Source organism: Candoia aspera, chromosome 1 (assembly GCF_035149785.1).
Source record: "Candoia aspera isolate rCanAsp1 chromosome 1, rCanAsp1.hap2, whole genome shotgun sequence".
Classification (NCBI taxonomy): domain Eukaryota; kingdom Metazoa; phylum Chordata; class Lepidosauria; order Squamata; family Boidae; genus Candoia; species Candoia aspera.
This window is the reverse complement of record NC_086153.1, coordinates 305,135,717-305,162,715: the sequence shown is the minus strand read 5'-3', so window position 1 is coordinate 305,162,715 and position 26,999 is coordinate 305,135,717. Positions and strand designations below refer to the sequence as shown.

The 26,999-nt window shown below is 36.9% G+C and overlaps 1 protein-coding gene across 4 annotated transcripts in view; it reads left to right on the top strand.

Moving 5' to 3' along the window:
* Positions 1–26,999, top strand: part of TTC7B (tetratricopeptide repeat domain 7B) — a 124,153-nt gene that overhangs the window by 79,406 nt on the left and 17,748 nt on the right. For 2 of the 4 annotated variants that reach the window (XM_063290224.1, XM_063290227.1), the window contains 4 exons: positions 4,000–4,097; positions 11,447–11,497; positions 16,065–16,205; positions 24,264–24,466. In XM_063290224.1, coding sequence (XP_063146294.1) covers positions 4,000–4,097; positions 11,447–11,497; positions 16,065–16,205; positions 24,264–24,466 — 493 coding nt within the window. Of the gene's footprint in view, positions 1–3,999; positions 4,098–11,446; positions 11,498–16,064; positions 16,206–24,263; positions 24,467–25,226; positions 25,509–26,999 lie in introns of those variants that run through there. The other 2 variants (XM_063290226.1, XM_063290225.1) reach the window with 2 other exon arrangements.

Here is a 26,999-nt window from a genome sequence, read left to right as displayed (position 1 = left end):
TTTAAGCAAAACAAAGTTCCCCTTTACATCTGAACATGAAGAACTGTACTTTGAACTCTAGTTAATGAAAACAAGCCAGGGTCAAATTGTTGTTTCCAACAATCCAGAACTAGGGCTTGGCTTCCAGAGCTGCAGTTATAAGGAGAGCAAGAAGAGAGTGGAGAACTGCAAGGTAGGAAGGCCAGTGGAGGGAGAAGAAGGTGTTAAGATTTTGGTAGAATTTGGTAGGGTGGGGGGGATTAAATGCAAAGAAATTTACTAAGAACTGATATGGGGAAATGAAATGCTTGCCTTGCTCAAAGTGAATGTTGGTTGAAATAGGAGACTATAAATCCAATCCACAGGAACCATATTTTCTTTGGGACTCAAGACTCCACTTCTGCCTTGTACTTAAGTTCCTTGGCCAGCTTGGTTTATTTGAAACTGGGTTTAGGAATTGGCCATATCACCCATGACAGTTATTTTTTGACAGAGCAGAGACATTTTCTCAAAATTCAAAACTGATCACAAATCTGAAAAGATACAATACCACTACAAGAAGAATAATTAAATAATAGCATTTGATACTAGCAATGAACAAGTGCTTTGATCATGTTAGGAAAAAATCATTCTCCCAATTTATGAATTAGCTGAAATTTCTGAAAAGATCGATATGACAGTTCCATAAAACTTGCAGTACACAATGAAAAGCTTCCTCATTAATGGATCAGCACTCATGTTTTAAAAATAGAAAACCAAGTCAATAATGTCATCTACTACATGCTTTGAGTTGATGTATACCGGAGCAGCTCAGTTGTTACTAAGGGTAACTGAGCTACCCCTTTTAGGGGCATTGGTATGAAAACTTTTAGCTTCATTATTTTCATTATTAATATTGGGCACATGTAACAAGAAGCTAATTAATCCAGCAGTTTCCAGGAAACGTGTGCTGATTAATGAAATACTTATTGCTTGTGAAATGGACTAAGAAAGGTTTCCTTCTGTTTCCTGTGGATTATTGTAATTGCATCATTGCACATGGAATTAGGTGTCCGCCAATCCTACTTTAGTGTCTTGCAGAGTCTTTTATACCATTTTTATAGCAGCTGAACAAAGAAAGGAAATAGTTTCATTCTCTATATAGAAGGCATTACTTGAAAATGGATTTAGAAGTTTCACTAAGGGGAAATTGCCAGGATGGAAAACCAAGGTGTCCTTTTACAATTTAAAGCAGGCATGAAGAAACCAGAATTTCTTCTACTTTTTTAGAGTCTATCATTTGTCAGAAGCATTGTTGCTGCATTTGCAGCACTAAGCACTCTTGCTTTCCTATAGAAAAATGAATCTGCTTGTGTAACAAGGCCAGCTATGCAGCACCAAAACCAGTTCTGGTATTTATTTACAAAACATTCATACAGCATAAAGTTGGGAAGGACGGTTTAGGCCACAGTATCTTATCTTGTGCTCATTCATATGAAATAATTCATATGAAATAATCATATGAATTCATATGAAATAATTGTAATGATTGCCTATTCAAAATCACCATCAGACTCACACAGGGCTTTCATGGATATCTGATTTAATAACAAATAGTATGCAGGATCACAAGCAAAGCTGAGAATAGTAAAAGCGCGGGATGTCTCCCAATAAATCCCCAAGCAACTCCCAGTCCCTCCCCCCAAAGTCAGTACAATTCCATGCCCACAGGTGCCCCTAACGGTTCCTGCCGGTCTGCAGGAAATGTCCTTGACAGGGCAAGATAACCCAAACATGCATTCTTCATTCTTCACTCCTCGCATCACAGCCTGGTACAAGGGACAGGAGCAGCCCCCTCCCGTACAGCAATTCGTGTCAGCCCCATGGCATGGGAACCCGTTACGATGTTTTCCAGGAACATTGGAACAGTAACCATGACAATAATCTTGGACAGCTGCCTATCTGCTTGAATGCATCCAATAAAGAGGAAATCACCACCCTCTCAGGAAATTTGGTTCATTACCATATGCTTTTACTGTTAGAAATCACATACTCCTCAACATTTATTCTCTATTTGTTACTTAGCTTCAAGGGCAACCCTAATATTTCCCTGGTCTGTGTACTGAAATTACATGAGTGAGAGATTTCTCTTTTTTCATATTCCTGGGTAAATTTCATTTGAAAAGGCACAGGAATTGTTTTCATGGAAGCTCTAAAGTCTTGTGTCTAACAAGTATGCTGAAGGTAATTATTGTTTAGTAAGCATTTCAGCAAACCTGTGTTTTAAGAATCAGACTAGGACTGTTATAACTAATACCCAAGAATATTAATTTATATCAGGTTAGGATGCACACTAATAAATTGATCTATGGAGTCCTTGGTACTCTCTGAGCTTGGTTGTTTGCTTGCAGATGTTTCATTACCCAACTGGGTAACATCATCAGTGCGAGTAAGTGTGGGGTCCAACACAGTAGCTTGCCCTGCCAGTGTTGGTGGAGGTGTGGTTTTCTCCTTGTTGGTTCCTTGATTAGGGTATTGTTTTCTGCTTGATTGTTTGCCTGGTGTTAATCCCTTATCTGGGTGTTGGCTGCTGGAGAGGATGTGTTTTGGTCTTTTTGTTTCCTTCTTAGCTTTTTTATCGTCTCTTTTAAATGGTGTGTAAATGTGGTTTATCTCTATGTGTCTGTTGATGGCTGCTTTGTCTGAATGCCAAGCTTCCAGGAATTCCATAGTATTTTTGGATTTAGCATGGTCTAGAATGACCGTGAAACTATGGTTGAGCCTATCCATGTGTTGTGAGTTTAAGGAGTTTTCATCTTGTCTTCTGACTGCTAGTCAAAAAAAAAAACACCAAAAAAACAGTGAGATCACTTTGATCTATTCATGCCTCCTTAGCATCCTGTTTTCAAAATGCTGCTCTGTCTCTCATTGCTGATCTTATCCTGTTTTTAAGATGCTGTAATTTTACTGTTTTTAATCCTGTTTTGTATATCTACATTGGATTATTATGTTATTGATTATGTGCCATCAAGTTGTTGTTGACTCTTAGCCACCACACAGATAGCTTTTCTTCATGACGATCTGTCCCTAACCTCAGGTCTTCTAACAGTGTACTCATAGCCACTATAACTGAGTCCATCTACCCTGCTGCTGGTCATTGTCTTCTTCTCTAATGGATAATATATTTTATTATTAATAATGAAATGCCTTCTCTTAAATCTTTATAGCAGCTTTCTAACCACAGTCAAATCCTGCAGAAATATCTTTGCTCACCTGGCATCCTTGTCTTCCCCACCTCCACAAGCTTCCACCTTCCAGTTATCTTTGTGCCCCTTTATTTTAATATATTCTAACTTGTTCTCTTTGCTTGCCAAGGTGAAAACTCAGATATTTTCCACTCCCTCAAATGATTGTTTCTTTGCTGCCTGACTAGAGCTGTTTTTCAGAATATTCCTGTGATAGTATTTCTCTATTTTGTGGTATCTTGTTCCAAAATGACTTCTTTTTCTTGAAGCTTATGGAACAACATCTTGGTGCTAGTACCTTACCCTAACAAATCCCAAACAGCAAGCATGTGATAAGCATAGATAACAAATCCACATGAACACTAATTTCATGTTCTACTCCTTGCCTGTTCATCCCTTGGTTCATACCCCCTTTTCTATCCTTATTTCTGTTCTAGATGATAAGTCTCTTGTGGTAGAGCCTTTACATTCTTTCAAAAGCAAACCATAGATAAAGAAGCAACAACAACAACAACAATAATAATAAAGCCACCAGTAATTTTGTAGCTATGCTGCTTTGATAGCATTTGAAACCATATTGTCCTCTACATACTTACCTTTCAGTTTCTGAGACTTCTGAAGTAGTTGAAACTCAGCCACTATAAAATGCATTGTTTTTATTTGGCTGTTGACACTCTCTCTCTCTCTCTCTCTCACACACACACAAACACACACACAATTAGGTATGATGTAACATACACATCACTATTCCCTTGTAGTGATTTAAAGTATTAATATATTTCATTATTTCCTACAGTGATTCTGGACGCGGCAGCAGTCTATTGGACAGAGCCATTGCTGACAGGCGACAGCTTAATACAATCACTCTCCCAGATTTCAGTGATCCTGAAACAGGTGAATATTAATTCTACTGTAATAAAGTGTCAGACACAATATGTGTTTTCTGTTGCATACCATTGCAAGGTAGGATATAAACAGTTACATAATAAATTCATTTTTTTACATATATTCTTAGAAGAAACAATCCATTTGAGTATATCTGTTTATTTCTTCTTCACTTTTAAAGTCCCACTTAGATCTCTACCCAGAATTTCTAGATGATTAATTTCATTTTGAAAGCAAAATTGTTGCTATAAAGTGAGGGGAAGTTATTTAATTTCAGTATCTGTCAACAAGGGCTTGGCAGGATGAAAAAACTGAAATACTTTGTTATCAAATGCCTCCTGGACAAATCCAGTATAGCAGTTTCTGTGTTTGGCATGATCACACTTCCAAGTTCCCTTCTCCCTATATAGACATTTTCTGCTCTAGCAGTAATCCCATTCTCTGAACATCTTTGAATTCCTGGAATTTTTTTTTACATTATCTGTGCTTGGCCAGCAAAATATTCCTAAGAATTTCTTCTCTCAATGTAATAATTTATTTGCCATAGATTTAGGAAGTAATCTCTACCCACGTAGAGAGTAATCTCTCTACCCACACAAATATAAATATAAATAATGGAAATAATATTATGGAATAGAAAATTGAATCCTTAGGTTTCAAAAAGCTACAGGTAGTCCTCACTTACCAACCACTCATTCAGCAACTGTTCGAAGCTGCAACGATGTTGACTGAGTGGTACTTACGACTGGTCCTTGAAGTTCTGGCTGTCGCGCTACCCCCATGGTCACATGATTATGATCTGGGTGCTTGGCAACCGGTTCGCACTTACGACAGTTGCAGTGTCTCACAGTTACATGATAAACATTTGTGACTTTCCCTGCCAGCTTCCTACTAGCAAAGTCAATGGGAAAACTGGCAGAGAAGGTTGCAAATTGCTCAGGTAAGCCTCTCCCATCCAGCAGCAGCTACCTCTGGGCCTGAAATCGCTCACGTGCATCACTGCGGCCACCATGCACCCTTCTCTGCCCGGCAGCAGCCACCACCGGGCCCAAAATCACTCATGTGTGCCACTGCAGCCACCCGCACATCCTCCCTCACCTGGCAGCAGACACCCCCAGGCCCTAAAATGCTCACGCACACCACTTACCTGCCTGCCATCCTGCTTGCGAGCCGCCCAGGACTTGCAACTTCCTGCTGCCTTCCCCGCTGACTTTGGTTGTTGGAAGCTGGCAGGAAGTTGTGAGGAGGTCCTCACTTAACAACCCACAATTCTCGCTTAACAATGGCACTGGGGTCTGCTGGGATTGCCATTACTAAGCGATGCGGTCATGTGACGGCAGACTTTACAACTGCATTGCTTAGTGATGGAAATTCCAGTCCCAATTACTGTTGTTAAGTGAGGACTACCTGTAATTGAAAGCTTTAGATAGGATGCATTTATTGTGCTTACCTTAATAGAAGTGTCATGAGTACTGATGGTGAGCAGGAGGGGGCCTCTATCCAGGGGGGAAAACGCATGCGTAGTACTGAGGAGTTAAGCAGCCATTCAAAGAGACACAGATCAGGCCCGCCTTAACCTTTGGGGTTTATATGTCTGGGTTTTTCCCACGCTTATTCAGTTTGTTAGGATTCTGTTTATGCAGCAGTAATAAACACTAGAGAACTACTCCTCGTCTCAGTATGATTCTCACTGTTAGGACAAGAAGGCTAATATAAATTATCTTTAAAATGGAATGGTAATATTAGATTTGCTGAAATTATGATAATGAAGGCTTTTTTTTTCTGTCTCATTTTCCATAGGGGGTGGGTTCCACTTCCTTTCAATTAAAAATTGTAATTAAAAAAAAAAGTTTTACCATGTCAGAAAATAAGCCAGTTTTGAGCAAAGCACAAAAATATTGTCCAAAATTGTTCTGTTTTCACTGGAATATAACATTATTTTATATCTTAAAAGTCAAAACTTGTGTAGTCATAATGGTTAAGGAGATGGTTGTATTAAAAATAAGGGGCAAAAAGAAAAATCTGGACTTGATAGTTTTACTTAAAAATGGTTTTCAAATATTATTTTTGTTTGTTCTCACTTCTTTACCAATTTTTAGGTAATGGTATATAGCAGGGTTTCTCAACTAGGAAGCCTAGGGTTTCACAAGAGGACACTAGGGGTTCCCTGGGAGATCACAATTTATTTTAAAAAATATTTCAAATTTGGGCAACTTCACATTAAAGAAGTAAGTTTCATTCTTTATTTTCAGTTTAAGAACACTGTTAATGCGTATATAAGGCCTACGCGTGAAACGAATATAATAATTTTGTAACTTATGGCCTATGTTTGAGCCTGAATGTTCAGGGGTACCCCAAGGACTGAAAAATATTTCAAGGGTTCCTCAAGGGTCAAAAAGTTGGAAAGGCTGGTATGCGTCTCAGTATAATACCAGCAATATAGTATTTCATATTGTTATATTTATTCAGACTGTCGTTCTTTTCTGCACAAGCTACAATATTAGTCCTATTAGCTCTTTGTAGTCAGTGTAGGGTCAATAATTTGAATAACTGCTAATGCACTGTATCTATGTGATAGCCATGTATTCTATTCTCTATTTAGTTGAGGTTGTTTGAATGTTGTCATCTATTAGATCTTCAGGGTGCATATTGCAGAAGAGTTTAGACATAGGAACTCTGAGACATTATCCCCAATTTTTGAAATGCTGTGGCATACAGACAGATTTACAGAAGATAAGCCTTGAAATAATGCACTTCATTACCTTTTTATAATAAATTTTGTGTCAATAAGATTTAAAGTATTTAGTTATGTCTAAATAGTTACAAGTCAGTTCAAAATATGGAATTATTATTTTCTGTTTCACAAGTTAATTTTAAGTTGTTAGAATAAAATATAAAATGTGGTATAGTTTGGGTATGAGTTTTATTTTGAAAGGTTGACTTCCAAGGAATTTCATCCAGGATCATACAAATAGCCTTTCAGGTGTATACTGTAGCTCTCTTCTCTATACACCCCTATGTACATTTACCTCTTCAAAACTGTTCAAGTGGATTCTTTAATCCCCTTGAAAGGAGGCAGATTTAATCTACTAATAGTGTTCATATTATTAGTACAAGGATCTCCAATACTTTGGGGGATGGTGAAATTTTTGAATTTTGAGAACATATTGTGGATGTTTTGCCATTTATCTTTAGCCCTCATTCCTTCAGGGTACTTCTTACTTTACTTGTTTATTGGTTTTTTTTCCTGAGTAGATGGGCAGACTTCTAAACTGCCTACTGGTGTGCAGTCTCCTTTTGCTTATTTTTGAAGAAAGCTTTTCCACACATTGGGGGGCGTAGAGGCACTCTTATTTTGTTTTGCAGCATGTCTGCTGCAAATTTGTTCTCTTTTTTTAAAGTAAGATCCTATGTGAGGTAGGGAGCCAGGCAGGCACCAAGTGGAATATCTGTAGACTCTGTAGAGTCCAGACACCATCATTAGTAGAAGGACACATTTGGGTTCAGTTTATCAAGATAACCAAACTGATGTAAAACTTAACAATTTATTATGTATAATAAAACTACTGGAATGATACTATTTTACAGACAGTTGTTGCATTAAAAAATAAATGGTGGCTGCAAATGATGGTGATGTTAGTCTGTGGCATCTGCAAATTACCATTGGACAGAGCTAGTTTTGGTGGTATGTACTTTAATAAATCCAGGCTACCTTCATCCATTCATAAAATCAAATATGATAGGTTTCCCACATACTTTTCCAGAATAATGGTTTGTGCTTGGATGCTCTGTTCTCAATGGACTTAGTCTCTTTCTTAGTAACTTTTGTTGCTATTATTATTTTGTACTGTAGCCTGGCATGTTGTTATACCATTTCTTTATTTTAACTCTTACAATAAGAAGGAAATGTAAAATGCTGAGAGGCCTGAATGAATAGACTGCCATATAAGCCTCTGTTAATAAATAAATAAATAATGGCACAAATAAATTGGGGAAAAGCATGTTCAACCATAACATCTGAATTGTAACAGAATACTAGGGTTGTTTAGAGATAATTGTGTTGTCTGGCTTATTTACACAAAATGAGGCAATTGCTTTACTGCCTTTTCTTAATTCCTGAGCAGAATCAAAGGATTAAAACAGAAAAGCCAGTTTAGGTTGATATCGTTCAGAATTGCAGACAGAGGTCTATGAGAAAAAGCAGGTGAAATAAATTGAAGCACATCAACAAAAACACTTTACTGGCTGATAATAATATTATCTTGTTGTTTAGTACAGTTATGAAATAGCCTTATGTCTGCTGTCAGTCAAATATAATAATAAGTTTAAAAACCTTGAAGTCAGTTACCCAGTGAGAAAGAGATGTATTAACTTCAGGAATGAATGTGTACTTCTATCTCACATTAAATAGCACAGATAAGAATTATTTTGACATGCATTTGTCTTTCTAAGGTAAATTGATTTGTTTTTTTCCCTGCTTGCCCGCATCAATACACAGTTTTAATTTTATCTCTGTCATAATTCTGCAATAATAGTGTTTCTGTGTTGAAATGTTTCCATCCCCATTTAATAATAGCTAAATAGGCTATACATTTCCTTCCTTCCTTCCTTCCTTCCTTCCTTCCTTCCTTCCTTCCTTCCTTCCTTCCTTCCTTCCTTCCTTCCTTCCTTCCTTCCTTCCTTGTTTCCCTCCATTAATTTATCCATTCAGATTTTATTCTTGGCATTTTCTTTATAATTTTTCTCTTTCACTTTTTAGCTTCTGATTCCTCTACATCTTCACCTCTCTCAAGGACAGAATCTCTTCTCCAACTGTTTATGTCTCCTCAGTCTCCTCACTTAACTCACAAAACTGATTCCTTTGTCTGGCCCCATGCAGCCAATTCATCCTGTGACCATGTACCTGGGTCCTCCGAACCTTCATTCTGTAAACAGATTTCCTCTTTCTGATAGGTGTTAGTTTGCTCTGTTTGTGCTTCTGATAATCTCCATAACTGCTAAGCACAAATTGCACTGAAATTTGCAATATGGTATGAGTGCAACCTACGCATTACATATTTGACTTTTAAAAAAAGGCTTATCACTGAGGCATTTGAGAGCATTGATTGGATTCGACTGGATGGCCTCTTAAATTAGCCTCCCCATCCAGCAGACTAGAAAGACTTACTCAATGTTAACTTTAAAGAATCCGCTAGGGGGCTCCATTGTCTTCCTGACAGGCTAGAGCAAGTGTTGGCATAAGCCATTGCTCTGGCCAGTGGCACCTGCTAGCACAGCATTTCCAACAGTTATTAGGATTAGTTTTCAGAGCTAATGGTGTGCAACAAGTGAAATTGTTGTGCCCATTAGTGAAAACACTGCACCTAATTCCAACTGCTAGATCTGAGGGCCATTTTGTCAAGGCTTAGATAGAGAGACAAAATATTTTTGCTGTGACACAAAACATGTAAAATATGAATATAGAAAAACTGGTATATTAGGGATTAAGAGTTAAGGTATGCACCAGGACACAAACACATGGTGTTACAATGGGAAGCAAGTTTTAAATTTGCTTGTTCCAAATGTGTCAGTTTTGTTTGATGTAATTGCAAGAGAAAGGCAGCATTGTTTCATTATTTTTTATGCTGCTTATCTTTGTAAAGTGGAGTATCTCCTGTATGAAGTGGTAGGAACACAGAAGTTTCTGTTAAATTTTTTTAGATGCCACATTTTTAGTAGCTTTACAATTTTATAGTTCCTTGTTTGAAATGATAAAACTGATTGACAAAATTAAATATAATTGGTAATCACTTTCATTCCTAGACATTTCATCCATGTTGTCCTGGCATGATTTGAGGATGAGCTATGTTAAATTGACTTAATCTGTTCATTTGAGTAAAGATGTGTGAGCAAATCATCTCTAGGATAGAAATAAAAGACCAGGGTTAGAAAATAGATAGCAGATGCACATAAAACAGATTGTTGGATCCTTTTTCAAATAAACTTTGAACTATTAGTTTTTGTGCTTTTATAGTAATGCTTTTTCTGTTCCCATTTGCCTGTTTAGGGCTGTTCATACAATTTGTTCTTCACTAAAATAGTTTGCACTTCTAAGAGTTATATGCTGCATTACATATAAGAAAATGATAAACTAATATGGGAGAATTCTAACCATACCACTTGAGTCTGCAAGTCCAGAAACAAAGTAGCACACCTGTAAGAATACTATGCTAGCCAGTTTTCACCCTGCTGGTTTGGTACATGCAGCAAGGGTTATTGTGTTCTGGTTTTTATATGAGGAAACATTAAAAAAGAGGATTTCAGATTCTCTTCTCCAATCTAAAATGGTATAATTCAGAATATTGTTATAATTTGTAATTTAAGAGCTATTTTTTTCTAAAGGATAAGCATCAGAACTGGGCTTCAGTGGATGAGAGATTATGAGTAAGAATTAATTAAATTAAGAATGTAATTTGAACCTTCCCAGGATTATTTTCTCCTGAAAGCTTAAGAAATTAAACTTGCTTTTATTTCAACGAATACTAACAGCTAAGAAATTTAGTAGATAGTTTTGTTTTTTAAAAACAATTGAATATGTAGAGGTGTATAAAATGCTTCAAATCTGAATTGTTTTGAATTCAAAAAGGGCCATTTCAAGTTATAAACCATGCTTTCATGTTTAAAATAACTGTTCTGTGTTTAAAGCAAACAGTTTTGACCCATTTGGAAGTGAAGTCCCATAAGTGCAAAATAATTGTTTTGAACTCAGATGTCTTGCATATCACTATTGGACACCAATGCAGCATTATAAAATGCGGCCCAGGTAGGATGAAACATTTTAATTTAGGGGAACCTATAATTCAGGGTCTTCTTGGAATAATGAAAAAATTAACACTAACATAGAAGTAAGCTGTGAATTTTCCAGCTCCCATGAAATTCTCAGAAACCATGTGAACTCCCTGAAAATGCCCTCTTAGTGTAAAATCTATATTCTCCTTGTTAGATTCTGTCTTGTCCTGAAAGTAGATCCTCATGCAGTTTGTGTAGCACAGCAAAGTGTTTTCCCTTTAAGTTCAGATGAATAAAAATGGTCCAAGTCCTCTCTAGCTTTCTAATCACTGTGTTTACTGTTTCTCTATGTTACACTTGTATGTTAATATGGCCTGAAAGAGGGTTAATAAATTAAATGAATATTTAATATCCTTATTAAAATTTTGTCTAATATGAAGTCAATATGCGCAGTGTTCAATATCCTTTGGAAAAGAAAACTGGCTTACAGTTTGAAGGTTATCAGAAGTGTATCTTGCATTTTGTGTAATTCTATTTTATAGCTGTTATTTTTTGTGATTTTAATTTGTGGTTTGATCTGTTGTTTAAAGGCAACCCTCCAGATGCTTACTTTCATGGTTTTTTCTCCCTTTTTTCAGTTTGTAAGTAGCATTTACTATACAGGTCTATTCTTAAATTTCTAAAGATTTAGTAGTAACACTCCCTTCACCACAGAATGTAAATGTTGTCCATTCGCCATGGAGGTTGACATTGTGCAAAGCAAGGCGGCTGCTCTAGATCCATTCAAGTTACCCTGAGGCTGTAATCCTGTGAGATCTGAATGCACTCATCCAGCACTTGAGTTCAGTTATTAAAGAGGCAGTATTAATTTCTGGAGGGCTCCAAACAAAGATGTTTTGGAAAAAGGGGTTAATTTTTGCATATTTGTTAATGTACTTTATAAGCAGCCATATTTATGTATCATTGCAGTGACTTTTCCAGCACAGTTGGATTACATTCTAGCTTCTTAGCTAACAGGAATAGATGAATCTAGCAGAGAAAAAAACCCTACCCCCAAATTAAAAAATACAATTCTTTAGGAAAATTATTTTTGTTTTGACACAGGTACTCTTAAATCTTAATTATATTATTATTTATTAGCCATCTATGACTTCTTCTGATCTCATTCATTTATTACATTGAGTTAGATTTTTGCCCATTAATTGTTGTACTCTATTAAACACTGGGAAATATTATTGTTTCATGTACAAACTTCATGGAACAAAATAATAGTAATAATTGATAGAGCAGAAAGCCAAAATTTCACTTCTGTGATACACATTTCCCAAAACACTCAGAAATATTTTAATATATTGGGAGTAAGAGATGAATTCTGCAGTTGGAATAAAATCATGTGAGATTTGTCCATAAATACATACTCTATATCTATTTTATATAGTCCTGCAGAAGATACTGTCTCTTAATCTAGACAGTGATTTGCTTGCACTGGCATACAGATCTCTGCATGCTCCACATTTTGGTGTTCTTACATGCTTTGAAGCCTGCTTTTTCTTTCTATTTTAATTTAAGTGCACGTGAATTTTAATATGTTTTTACATTGCATGGTTTTGCTTAATTCCAATTATTTTCATCTTTTTAACTAAGACATCATTATCATGAAATTTAATTGAAAAGTAACTTTTCATCTTGTAGCAAGGAAGGAGAGACCCTCTGGAAATAGTGATAAACTCATGTTAAAACAATGTTATTTCTCATAAAACATCAAGGACAGAGGCACAGTAGAACTGAAACTGTTCTCCTTTTTTTCTTCTGCCTAACTTAACTTTTCAAAAACAAAACCGCCTGTCAAAATACATGCCTGCACAAATGCTGACAATTTCAGTAACCACCTTGTCACAATGACAAGCTTCCCCCCGTTGTTTCTTCAAATTATGGCAGATTCTTGTTGGATTAAAGGAATGTAAAATTAAGCCATTCATTCTGATGTATGGCCACATCCCATTGAATGCAATGGTAGCTCAGTAACAGTAATAATTCCTGGAATAGTTATAAGATGAAATGTTAAATAATGCCTATATACTATCTTCTCCAACTTTTTCTTAAAATTTGTGTTAAGGTGTAGAATAGTTTAGGCACTTGACATACCTCAAGGTATGTTGGATTTCCATCCAACAACTGCTTGTATGAAGCCAATTGTAGTAAAGACTGTTCATTTAATCCCTTCTCAATATGTGAAATAATGTACTGTATATAAATATATGCATCCAAGAACATCAGACTATCTGGATTATATAATCAGTCCTTAATTAGTTCCATTCTGATCTTCCCTCTTTCATTACTGCAAATCTTTAAGAGAGGCCAGATTATTATTTTTTTAAATTTAGGAGAGGTCTTGTATATTCTTCATAGGACCTGTGGCTTACCAGCTACTGATCCTCTTGTATATTTAAACTGCAGTTGTATATTTAAACATGCACATTTTCATTTGTCTTACATTTTGTAAAAACTTGCATAGATCTGCTAGTTGGGCCAATTTAATATACATGTTCGTCAAAAATAAAAGAATAGTATAGTACTGAAATAACAGTAGATATGATGTATGTCAAGAATGTGTGATTAAAATGTTACAGAGAAATTGAGATTATACAATATACCAGTCTAAATTGTAAATATAATATTCCTGATTCTTAAACAGTTGGTAATGAGTTGTGGGATAATACATTCAAGTCCCTTTAGAACAAATATTCTCATCTTCCTTCTCTTTCTTGCCTTAATTGCAATTAAGCATTATAACAATACCAATGTAGTGAAGGCTAACCAGGATTTAATTAATTATGTTTTGAAGCTGGTCAGGAGGAAATCTGATTATTTGAATTAAATGTTGGTATTGGTATAACGTTCAAATGCTGTTGAGCAGGAAGAATGTGTCAATTTCTCTCTCCTTTTCCAGTGGTCCCTTTTCCAATATTTATGTTAACGTATATGAAAAGCCTAAAGTACATAGTAACTAGGCTCCATAATGGCAGAGTTTAAGTGAAAAGCATTGTTTTACTCCTCAGCAGAAAACTCTGCCTAAGAAGTTTCCAAGAGCCAGGAGACCTTCCAAAATATCATGCAGTAAGGTAGCAGCTTGTGGCAACTCACCACAAGGGAGGTGTCCTAAAAGTCAAGAATGTGGCTGCAGTCATACAGTTGCATCTCTGCCCCCTTTTTACATGTGTTACACATGCAAGACATGTAAAGGGGATGTACCACCATCTTGACTTTTTTGATACCCTCTCTGCATGCAACCCCTTTGTTAGATAGAAAGGACTTGAGTAAAACAAGATGATCAAGTCCTGAGAAACACACCATACAAAATGCAGGTTTTGGATGAAAGCTATTGGACATACGTGAGAAGTCCTCCCACAGTGCTGGCCTCTAAGATTAATTCCTGACCACATTTATTAAAGTCAATTCTGTTGTTGACTTTCAAGTATACGTGTGTAAGATCAGGATGTAGGAATATGAAATATATATTTAAAAGAAACTGAAAGGAGTGTAAAGTATGGATGGAATTTCTTCAGTATCTCTTTGGAACTTCCACTCTTCAGTCTCAAATATTATGGACCTCCTCTACCTTAAGCAGTTGTATAGCAAGCAGAAACTGAGTAGATAAATGTTTTCCCCTACTGCTTGCAAGGAACAGTTTCAGCTATTTAATTTCTGCTTATTACAAAATTGTTAAAAACACAGGATTCAAAAGCACTGCCATGACTGATTGTATGACTCAGATGAAAAAGCTAGTAACACCAGCTATACATATTCATCTATGGTGTTTAATTAAAAAAAACCTCTATCTGTAAAGATATAACATTACTTTGTGAAGAAAAATGTAGATATAATTCAGTAGTAGTCCAAAATTCCCATCAAAAAAGAAAAAGCCAGAGAAGGTGATAAGATTTGAGTGTCAGTTTATAGTTCAACAAAGAAGGAATTCATCTTTGTCTTCTTGCAAATACTTCACTTTTCATTTAAATTCTTTGGTAACCTAAGCTTTTTTAGAATGTGCCTATGTACTATACTTGTACAATCTATTTAATAAGTGCCATGAACATTTAAAGAGAAGTAGTAACTCTGTTACATAATTAAAAACTGCAGCAAAACTGCTACATGCTACATGCTTAGTATTATGATGAGAGCTGATAACTATTTGGCACCATGTTGTGCATTGAAATGTGATTAGTCATTTTAAAAAACTGACAAATGGTAACAGATGAGGTGTTATCAAGATCTAGTAGCTCTGAATCAGCTTTTTTATTTACTCCAACTCATTTTCGATGAACTGTCCATTTTGTTCACTTTTCCAGCTGCTGATGTTGTTGATAAGTGAACTTTATAATTTGTGCCACTTGATTTCTGTTAAGGGAAATGTTGAAGCTATTCTCCATGTAATATGTTACTTTTTTTCAGTCTTAATATACCCTTCAAATTATCCCTTTTGGGAAGAAAAATCACAAAGACTTGCATTTAAGAGCAAGTAATAGAAAAGGGACGTGGTGGCGCTGCGGGTTAAACCGCTGAGCTGCTGAGCTTGCCAACCGGAAGGTCGGCGGTTCAAATCCGCGTGACGGGGTGAGCTCCCGTTGCTAGTCCCAGCTCCTGCCAACCTAGCAGTTCGAAAACATGCAAATGTGAGTAGATTAATAGGTACCGCTTCGGCGGGCAGGTAACGGCGTTCCGTTTAGTCATGCCGGCCACATGACCACGGAAGTGTCTACGGACAAACGCCGGCTCTTCGGCTTTGAAACGGAGATGAGCACCACCCCCTAGAGTCGGACACGACTGGTCTTAATGTCAAGGGAAACCTTTACCTTTACCTAATAGAAATTCACCATATAATACCATCTCAAACCTCTTTGGGCCTTAGCATTTGTGTACTCAGAATTTACATGCTTCCAGTTGACAGCTAAAACCTTTGTATTTCCCAATGGCTGCTCCAGTCTCATTTGTCATTTCCACTAGTAGCCTTTTAACACAGGTTCACCAACACTAACCTCCTAACGATTTTTTAAAAATGTCTTATAAGCGCCCTGAACTATAGCTGTTTGGGCTTTGATGACAGTTTTTCATTACACAGAGTTAAAATGAAGAATTTAGAACAGCATGTGAGAGCTTATATCTTTGTCCCTTTCTCCTGAAATCAATTATTTGTCATTACTTTCATAGGTTCAGTCCATGCAACATCAATAGCAGCCTCTAGAGTGGAGCAGGCACTATCAGAGGTTGCTTCATCTTTGCAGAGCAGTACTCCGAAGCAGGGTCCTCTGCATCCTTGGATGACTCTGGCTCAGATCTGGCTTCATGCAGGTAATGGAACAGAGCAGCTGTTTCTTCTTCCTCATTAGCCTCAGGAAACTGTGTTTACCGCATTCAGCAGGCCAGGATGTTTTATTGGATGTCAGCATAAAAACACAGCTTTGAAGGATGCTTTTTCAGAATGTGGCATTTTGATTCATCTGAAGACAAGAACACGGTAATGCTTAATTTATGAAAGCTGCAGTCTAAAAGAGGATAGCATTTAGTATTTAACAAGCTTGTCAGAAGGTTGACTTCCCCTGCTTTTTTCCCCAGCCACTGGACAGAAGATGCTAAGGCATGGAAATGTAAGGTGTCACACTGCAAATAAGGTGTGACATTATTTTCATGAACTTTAAAATGGCATTACACCAGAAATGTGTTGTTGGGACAGGAAGCAGCACTTTGACAGAAAAGATAAATGCCATCTGAAAAATGTGTCTTTTAAAGTGTTTTTTTCAAAAAGAAGAAGAGGATAAAAATAACTAAAACTAGTTTTGGGGAGAATTCTTTGGGAGGATATATATGTTTTACACTGATAAATTAATATTTTAGGTGAGAATTTTAGGAAGATTTTCTGGTCTTACCTTAAAGTTAATTTATATTTATGTAGATTTGATTATTACAGACGGGGGAAAAACTGTTCTGTCCCATGAGAAATAGCCACGTATGTTCAAGAGCTCCAATAGCCTTATTTCAAGAAATTATGCTATTTTTGATACAGTGTGTTAGAAGTAAAATGTAATACTAGTAAACTAATACAGGTTAGTTTTCTAAAAAGCACTTTGTGTGGGAAAACAAAAGCAATCCCTGATTAACAATTGGAACTGATACAGCTCAGCGATAGATGATTCATCAGGTATCTGCTGTCTCAGGCAGTCCCATCTATGCATGTTTACTTTAGGCATTCATGTTTAGCTAATGTGAAATAATGGAGAGTAAGAGCTCCCATTAGTCCACTTTATATAATAATGTTATTTCAAGGATTAAAGTGGAAGAGGGAAGGATTTATGCTTGTTTGGCCATCTTGAAGGAAGTAAAAATGCAAGAAGAAATAATATAGAAAGCTCTTATGAATTTTACTTGTGTATATATACCATGCATAAGAAAAAATGTGGTCATTACAATATGTACTTTTCCATTTAATTCTTGTTTCCAAGTAAATGCTCAAATCTAAAGTATTCTTTTGTTTTCTGAATGACTGTGTATGGAGGAAGATGCTTAATCCCAAGTCTGAACTAGGACTTGGAAATTGGATTGATTGATTGATTAGGAGATAACCAGGGGTGTTAAGTTATAAAACATTTACTGGTGCTGGGTCAAATATAAACATTTTGTATGTATTATTACTCAGACTAGGCAGACGGGTGAAATCTGCTTATTATATAAGGGAAGCTCTGGTGCTTAGAAGGGCCATGAGCATTTGGTAATTGGACCTCTCACTTTTTTCTCATCTTAAATCCTGGCCTCCAGTTTCAATCACTACGTAACACCTCTATTTTTAAATACTTCCAGAGTGACAGGGTTACAGGTAATGCCTTCTGTCAAAGTATTATCCCCCACCCACCCCCCGTGACAGCAAATTTATTTATGCCTTTCCTGCGATGGCCATTATCAACTAGTTGCTGGGCATAGCTAATTATTTTTGAGAAGCTAAATGTATTGTCTTAGAAGTGCAGGCAGTCCAGAATGCTTGATGAATTCTTCATGTGGAATAGCCATTTTATCTGTCTGTAATCCTTGGAGACTTGATGTTTATTTCAAGCCCAAGAAAAAGGGGTTCAGTCAGAAAAAGTATTTGTGTGTTAAGTTTGTATCATACCTTTAACTTAATGGTGTTTTACAAAGTAAAAACATAAAAACAGAGTAAAGATGTCAGGTAAAGCCATCTGTTAAATGTATTGCACATTTAAAATGGATGTAGCAGGTATGGGCCAGCACTTGCTAAAATAAAAATACTTTGCTAGCTGGTGGCTGGAACATCTTCAGAAAGGAAGCTAGATGGGGCTTTCTGACTAGAGTAGGTGAGAAGACATTCTTCTTGTCAGGTTTCTACTATATTATTTATTTGATTTATATTCTACCTTTTGTAAATAAGAGCTTGGTGTACATAGTGTTCCCTCCTCCTATTTTTTCCCACAACAACCATCCTCAGAGGTAAGTTGGGTTGAAAGAGAGTAACTGGCCCAGAGTCACCCAGTGGGCCTCCATGGCCAACGGTAGACTAGGTCTGGGTCTTTCTGATCCGAGTCTAACACCTTAATTTCAGTTGGCAGATCAGAAAGAAGGCCCTCTGCTAAACTGCTTAAAACTTAGGATGGTTTGTGTGGAAGAGTACAGTCTAGTCAGTAGATGAAAACCAACCCTTGAATTATGCCCAGAAATAGATCTGTAAGTAGTGAAGCTTCTTTATCTATTAGGTGTTAAATTTAAAATGATTTTGTATGTAGAAAATATTTTAGTGGACTCTGGATTTAATGTTGATTTTATATATTCAAATTCATGTTGATCATGGGAGGAGTATAATTTAAAACATAAACTAGACTTAGGAAAACATATTTTTCTTTTGAAAAACCAATATTATAACATGAATGTTTTTCAGAATAGGTGTTGTACATTCTGTGATTTGTTTTCTTAGTTAGTTGAAACAAAAGGATTAGCAAAATTGATTTTCTAGCATATAATCTATTGGTCAATGTACTATTAAACAAGCATTACTTTTTTGGCATCAAGCAAGTAGCTCTTCTGGTCCCTGTCTAATTCTTCTTGCATCAACCTTGGATAGTGGTTGTGCTATTGTGGCATAGTAGAAATCATCAGATAGGAAGAGGAGCTACTCATCCATGCAGCTCACTGGTTCGCCATGAGCTGGTCACTAATACAGCTGCTAAGATTCTGGAGATACAATGGTCAGAGATAGGATTAACAGGAATGGGAAATCCATGTTCCACCCCCCAGAAATCCACCATATTGTGCTATTAAAATTCAGTGGTAAGCTGCTAAATTACAGTGATTTAATTTTATACTTTAAAAAGAATAGTAAAACAAGTGTATTAAATATCCAATAGGCTTAACATCCCTGATTTCCTTTTAAAAATCCCACATATATAAAAGGGTTATGTATGAACACTTCAGTTGCGCCCTCTGCTGTAGTGTCATCAAGTCACTACTTGATGACACTATCTCCGTTAAATCCTGGGAGGAAACAGAAGGAGAATTCACTAAAAAGAAATTGAAGCATTTAGTTCTTTCAGGAGATCAGATTCTTTCACGAGAAAGTAAGGAAGCTTATTTTCTCCAACATTAACTCTCCTGAGCTTCTGAAAGAATCATCAGTTCCATGGAATATTCAGCTTGTTCCACACCTTATAAAATAAACATTTCCGAAAGGATTTATAGAACTAGACAGGAGTTTCTGTGCATATGATGAGCCAGGAATTACTTTATTGACAGTCAATTTCTGTTGCACTGACCAGTAAGTAAAATCTCTTTGGCATTGTATCTTTGTCCAGTGTGAGTAGCCAAGAAAGAAACAAACAGAAAGCCTTTCTGCAGAGAGGTAAAAGGACAAATACCATTTAAAAAATATCCTTAAAAATATTTTTGAGGTACTGAACTTTCTTTGATATTCTAGATTCCATTTAAAACAATACCCCATGACTAGTTAAAATGTTCTATCTCATCACTCAGTTAGAAATATATGTTGCTTTTCTGTATCCTGTCACGTTTTATCTTGTGACATGCTGACTTTGAAAGTTTCTTCTTGTCTCACCACATATTTTAAGATACTGTACACTGTAGTTATACCTCAGTGCTAAATTGCATTGAACATGAGATCTATAATTTATTTTCCAAGCATTTTTACTTTAAAGCAGAATTTGCTAGGAGTAGTGGCATCAGACTAGGTGGGAGTTCATGTGGTATTTCAGATATAATTACCCGTCAAGTTGCTGTTATTATTACATTGAGAAATGAAAAGGTAAAGATGCCTTCAGATGAGGTGACTGCATTTATGGCAGATTAATTCACAAGAAAACTGGGCAAAGGAGAACACGAAGTCTTGGTTGTCATGCTTGAGAACTCAAAACTAGGCTTGTGGACTTCAGTAAAAGGTGGGAAGTCTGTCTGCTTTTCATATTCACTCCAATTATCTAAAATATACCTATTTACTTCAAGAATTTTAGTATACTGTAGGAAGAAGGCAGTCCCTATTCACAGGCTTACAATTTGAAAAGAAAAAAATGGGAGGGGAAGGGATGGGGATGGAGAGAGGAGAGGAAAGGAATAATTAAATACAAATACAAAAAAAGCTCTTGTAGATAAACAAATAATATCCCAAACACCTGGAGTGCCATTGGAGAAAGACTCAAAGTGAGTCTGACCAGATACAGGTAAGAGCCTATAATAGGGATTACCTTGTGGCAGTAAGGGTGGTGAAATGTCAATATTTCTCTGCCCTTATTGTGTTTGCCGACAACTGTTTGGTGGCCCTGTTTAGGGTGATTCGGTCCCTATTGGGTAGGGAGGGTCCCTTGGAATATCTTTCAGGCCACTGTGAGGATTATTCAGGCTATATTCAGGCTGATAGTCACTCAGATTCGCTCCACCTTGGACTTGAAGCAGGCTGAGCACCTGGGTCAGGCGGTGTGATCTGGGATGAGTTTGAGCCAGTCACTCCTGAGGAAATGGACAGAGCTTTTTGTGCTGTCAGCTCACCCATCTGATTACTGGATCCAGGTCCCTCCTGGGTCATGAAAGCAGTGAGAAGGGTGACCCGCAGTTGGGTCCATGTTGTAGTATCAGCCTCTTTAATGGAGTGGGTGGTGCCCCCCCCCTCCTCAAGAGGCCATTCTTGGACCCAAAACCTTTCTGGGAAAGTTGTTGAGAAGGTGGTCGGTCTGCAGCTGATGAGAATCCTGGAAGAAACAGATTATCTAGACCCATTTCAGTCAGGTTTCATGCCAGGATTTAATCTACTGAGACAGTTTTGGTTGTACTTGTAAACAAACTACAGCGAGCTGGGACGGTGCTAGTTCACCCATCCTTATGCTTCTTGATCTCTTGGTGGCTTTCAATACATCTGAGCTGGCTCCATGGGTTGGGGATTGGGAGGACCATTTTACAGTGGTTCTCTTCTTTTCTCCAGGGCCAGTTTCAATTGGTGTTGGTAGGTGGGGAGAGATCATTCCTCAGGCCCCTTCTTTGAAGGGTGCCTCAAGGTTCAACCCTCTCTCCCCTCCTTTTCAACTTCTACATGGAACTGCTGGGGGAAGTCATCCACCGGTTTGGGGTTTGGTATCATCAGTACACTGATGATACCCAATTATATACTTCAACTCTGGGCCAGCCAAGGGAGGCTGTCAAGGTTCTCTCCCAGTGCCTGCAGGCTATGCAGGTTTTGATGGGGAGGAACTATCTCTTACTCAGTTGACCAAGACTGAATGCTGTGGATGCTTGGGCTGCCCAGGTCTGGGGATATTTCATCTCTGGCCTTGGGTGGGGTATGCAGTCTGAGGATCTTCCTGGGCTCACAACTCCTGTTTGATGAGGCCTTTGCACAGCTTCATTTGGTGCACCAGATGTACCATTTCCTAGATCAGGGGGCCATTCAGACAGTCACTCATGCCCCAGTCACCTCACAGCTTGACTACTGCAGTGCAGTCTACGTGGGGCTGCCCTTGAAGACCACCCAGAAGCTTTAACTGGTCCAGAATGCAGTGGCACAGGCAGTGATGGGCATGCCTTGGTATGCCCATGTAACACCCCTGCTTTGTAAGCTGCACTGGTTGCCAGTTTGCTTCCAGGTGCAATTCAAGGTGCTGGTCGCTACTTATAAAGCCCTATATGGCATATGGCCTGGTTACTTCAGAGACCACCTATCCCCCACAGTATCTGCCTGGCTGATCCAATCTGGCAAGGTTGATATGTGCCGGATTCCTCCAGTTAAACAATGTCATCTATCAGGTCCCCAGAAGCGTAACTTCTCTGTAGCAGCACCTGCCCTCTGGAATGAGATTTCCCCTGAGATTCAAACAGTCCTCACCCTACTGGTGTTTGGGCCTTGAAGACCTGGCTCTTGCGCCAGGCTGTTGGCGAGGGTGAGCAAGGCCCCCTTTTCTTCTTTTTCTTTGTCTGCATCTGAATTTGTTACCTCTGCCATCTTTGTTCCTTGTGGTATATGTTGTTTTCTTGTTTTTAATATTTTTAGCAATTTGTAGACCCCCCAGAGTGCCTGGGAGTTGGGCGGCATATAAAAAATAATAATTGTTGTTGTTAGTGGTAGTAGTAGTGGTAGTAGTAGTACCTGTTTAGCTGGCAACATAGAGAAGTTGGGTCCAAAAATTCAGCAGTACTGGGACAAGAAGCAACATCCAGTTGAATTGGAGTCATAAGGAGTTGAAATCTGACTGAGTTGTACATGACTTGTACATAGAGGAGAAAAAACATTAACAGGAAATAAAACAGATTCTAATATCCCTAAAACTAATAGCAATACAATAAAATATGGACATAGTCAAATTCTGTTTTTAATTTTTGGCTGTCTTTATTAGATATTCAATTTTTTTATGTACTGTAGTTACTGTAATGGCTGCATATAAGTTTTGCTTTTACGCTTCATCCATTTCCACACGTATGCTAAAATATGCTGTCACACATTTTGTTAAAGTTATCTTTGCAAGCTGGGATCTAAAAAAAAATACTATAGTAATATCTGCGGAATTGCATGCAGTTCTAAAAAAATCTGATGTTCCCAACATGCATACCCCATTCCAACCATTTTTTAAAATCTCTATACCCTGAGAGAAGAACAGCACTGAAACAATAATTTTACTAAAAACAAAGCTAAAAATTCTTAAGAATATAAATACTGCAGATACAAAATAAGCACAGTTGTTATATAATGTTTTAAAGATGTGAATATCAGATTCAGAGGGATATCACCACCTCCATAAATTTTAGCTGTTCCTTTCATTATTTAATTGGGGGGGGGGGGCTGCTGATGCTATTTGGAGGGATAACGGACACCGTGCTGTTTAAATGAATTGAATTTCTGGCCCCTGCCATAATGTGTTCGCATTAACCTGTTCTTTTCATTTTTTTTTTTTAAGATCTCAGAGCAAGAATTGAACTAACCTTCAAAGTTAGGACAAACACTTGTATTTCTGTTTTTCTAGCTTCATGAACATGATCAAATATATAACTAGATAGAAAGACTTGATTGGGCCCCTCTAGGTGATTGATTGTTATCAGCTATAGGATTGTTATAAGCTTTTTCTTTGAATTTCTACCATGTTTCTTTTCTTTTCTCTTTCTTCCACTAAGCAGTTTAAAAACTAATAAAATTTTTATTAGGGTGCATTCCTCTGACACTTTAAGTACGTTTTTAGATTACTTGATGAAAATTATTTTATTTAAAGTATGTTATTAAAATAAGGCTAATATCAGGGTTCAGTTATATATTTTATCCAAAGCCATTTCGTGGAGGCTTCAAAAACTTAAAATAATGAATGGTAATGTACATTATTATTGAAGAAATAAAGAATGTACATGCTTTTTTAAAATTAAAGGAAGAGAAGACTTTGAAGATGGCAAAAGAACAATAACTTAAAATTAAAAGATTCTGGAGGAAAAGTCTTTCCACAGTGTATGATGTGCTAGACAACATTTTTTGCAATATTTCTTTGTTTCTAGCTATTTCAAAATGCTGGAGTCACTTCATTTGAGTCTCTTAGTTATTTGGGACATGCTTTAAAGTGCTTCATATACCAAGAACATTTACTTTGATACTAATAGCAATTGTAAGATCCATGTTCCTTTACAGATATGGCATGTTCTATTAGAATTGGCAAGGGGGCTTCAATCCTATGAGGACAGGACTAATGGTAAATCAATCATAAAAAGAGTGGGCAAATACGTTTTTCCACATCATGGAAATTATTTCTTCTTGCCTATGATTGCTTTGTTACTGGAAGTAGTTTCCTTGGAGAGCCAAGTTAGCATGAAAGCAAGAGAAAAAACATTAACTAGTGGGAAATTATTCTTTTTTCTTTCTCTACTTCCTGTTTCCAGCTGAAGTATACATAGGAATTAGAAAACCTGCAGAAGCCACTGCTTGTACTCAGGAAGCTGCTAACCTCTTTCCTATGTCTCACAATGTTCTCTACATGAGAGGTCAAGTGGCAGAACTTCGGGGAAATAATGATGAAGCCAAGCGCTGGTATGAAGAGGCCTTATCTATTAGCCCTACGCATGTCAAAAGTATGCAGAGATTGGTAAGTTCAATTTATACAGCATAATGTGTATAAGATAGTTTGATTGCTTAAAACACTATAGGAATGTCATTATCAATTCAATAATCAAAATGTATTCAACTACTGTGAAAATTTACATGGAATAAATTCTGTTAACATGAGCTCTTGAGCCATTTATATTCATCTGATCTGTAGTAATACTAATGACCACATTTTTGAAAAGGGAGAGAAAGGGAAGACTTTTTTAGATAGGTGATCTATCTCACTAGTGCTATGAAAACAAACAAGATGTCTTATATATTTGAAATAAAATAATAAGATTCAATAGGAAAGGGGCCCAATGTTGTAAGCTAGAGCGATGAGATAATTGCAATTGTTCATTAGTATTTTCACACAGCATTCACTTATTAAATTGGCCATTTATTTTATCATATTGAAGTCAGTCATCTGAAATAAGAATTTCATGAATATAGGTTTAATTTCATGATCCTACAAATTGCTGTGATACTCTCTGTGTTGCCTATATTCTCTGTTTTCCATGTGTTTATAATTTCTTTTGAGAGTACTTTATGAGCATGCTTGCTTTGGCTTGATGCCAGTTCATTTTCATAGCACACCATAGTAGTTTTTTGGGACGTTTTGAGTTCAGGATAAACGCTTCATTTAACACTGTAAATATTTAGAAGGCCTTATAGTTATTACCTTATTTTCTTGTACAGCACCGCTGAGCTGGGACATCATTTATACTCATTGATTCCAGTGAGTTTTCTTCTCATTGCAGATAGCAAGTTTTGTATCTGACTATCTGCACAAGTTTATGCATGCACATTCTCTTTGCTGGCAGCCTCAGCAGAAGGATTGCCTTTGCGTGCACACATAGAACTAGGAACAGCCTTTAAAGAGGATGCATAAGCTGTCCTAAGAACATGGCTGCTTTGGTGTTGGAGGAAAGGTGCTTTACTTGTGCAAATGCTTTATGAAATGTCTTTTTCAAATGCTTTGCACAACCCTATTAAATATGCAATTAACTTCTTTTCTAGCTGGGCCTTCAGTAAATGTATGAAGTGTTATAGAAAACAATGTTTCTTAAAAGTTTCAAGAAACATCTCTGATTAAATAAAAACAATATTAAGATAATGTTTGATAATACTTTTTATTTTCCTTCACATACATTGGTTATATAAATATTAATGGGATATATCAGCTTGCCTATGACAGCATATTTCATTAATTTCTAGAATGAGACTTGTTCAAAAATAAAAAATCTCAAGAGTTGATGTCATTCAGCCTATTTTGATCCTTCGTCTTGGCTTTAGAGGATATTGAAAGGCCACTTTTACAAAGATACGTTGAAGGAAAACATAGGACCTTCAGAACCTTTTCACAGAAAAGCTTGTGTTCTTTTTGAACTTCCATCCCAAAATCTTCCAGTAATTTTCTTCCCAGCTTGTTAAACACCTACAAGTTGTTTAGCAGTGTTATTGTTTAAGAAATACTGTTCTATAAGCATAGAATTAGAAGAACATTGTGGGAATTGGGGTAGGGATTGTATCCTAGATATCAAGCCTGTGTTATAATTCACATTCTCTGCTGTGAGAGACAAAGGTAGTTTATCACAAAATTTTCTTTTGCTAGTTAATAATATTAGACTTATTACATGTTGATCTGTCCAACATAACTTTGTTGCATTAAGAATCCATTTCAGCATGCTTATTCAAATTAAACCTGTAGTGCATAGAGCTCAATAGAAGAATTTAATCCTCCACTTTATCTGACTTCTTTATTCAAAAGGAAAAGCTTTTTTCCTCAAAGGCTTCTGTAAATTATTCAGAGAGGTTTTTCCTCATACATTCCTGAGGGAACGTATAAAACAAAAAATTACAAAGGAACAGAGAAGACAGGGAAGTATTTTTATGTTACCTTTCTGGCTTTTCAAGATAATCAAACACATTGATAAATGCCAAAGGGTGCCTTGTAAAGAAGGTAGGCGTTGTACCCAAAGTAGTACACTTTCATTAAATAAAGGCTGTATGTTACAATGTCTTCCTTTTCCATTTGAATTCACTTGAAATAAAGGACCTTTCCATGCACACTGCATTTCCCCTAGAGGCTCTCTGCTGTTCATAAAGGGTAGAAGTTCTTGTTCAACAGGAAACAGACAAGAAAAATTTCCCTTGAAGCTGAAGGTGCTTCCAGTTTCTTTGCTGTAGGTACAGGGCCTTACCCTGGGATACTTCCTCTGGTAGTGGCCAGGCTTCCTATACCACCCACCTTTTTACATTTTAAAAATAAAAGAAATAGAAGGCTGGCATGCTTGAAAACAAATCACCGGTGCCTAGTATCATCTGACCTTCCAAAATGCTTCTGGATCCCAGATGGAGCCCGTAGGCTTAGTGTGTAACAACAGTTCAGTGCTTAGTTTGCAGCCTGTCCAGAAAAAGGACAGCGTTTGGTAAGGAGAGGATAGTGGATCATATTCTAATAAAACTATGCTTTTAACATGCTATATACTCCATGATAGCCATTCCCTGAATGAGTAAGGCCCCCAACACCC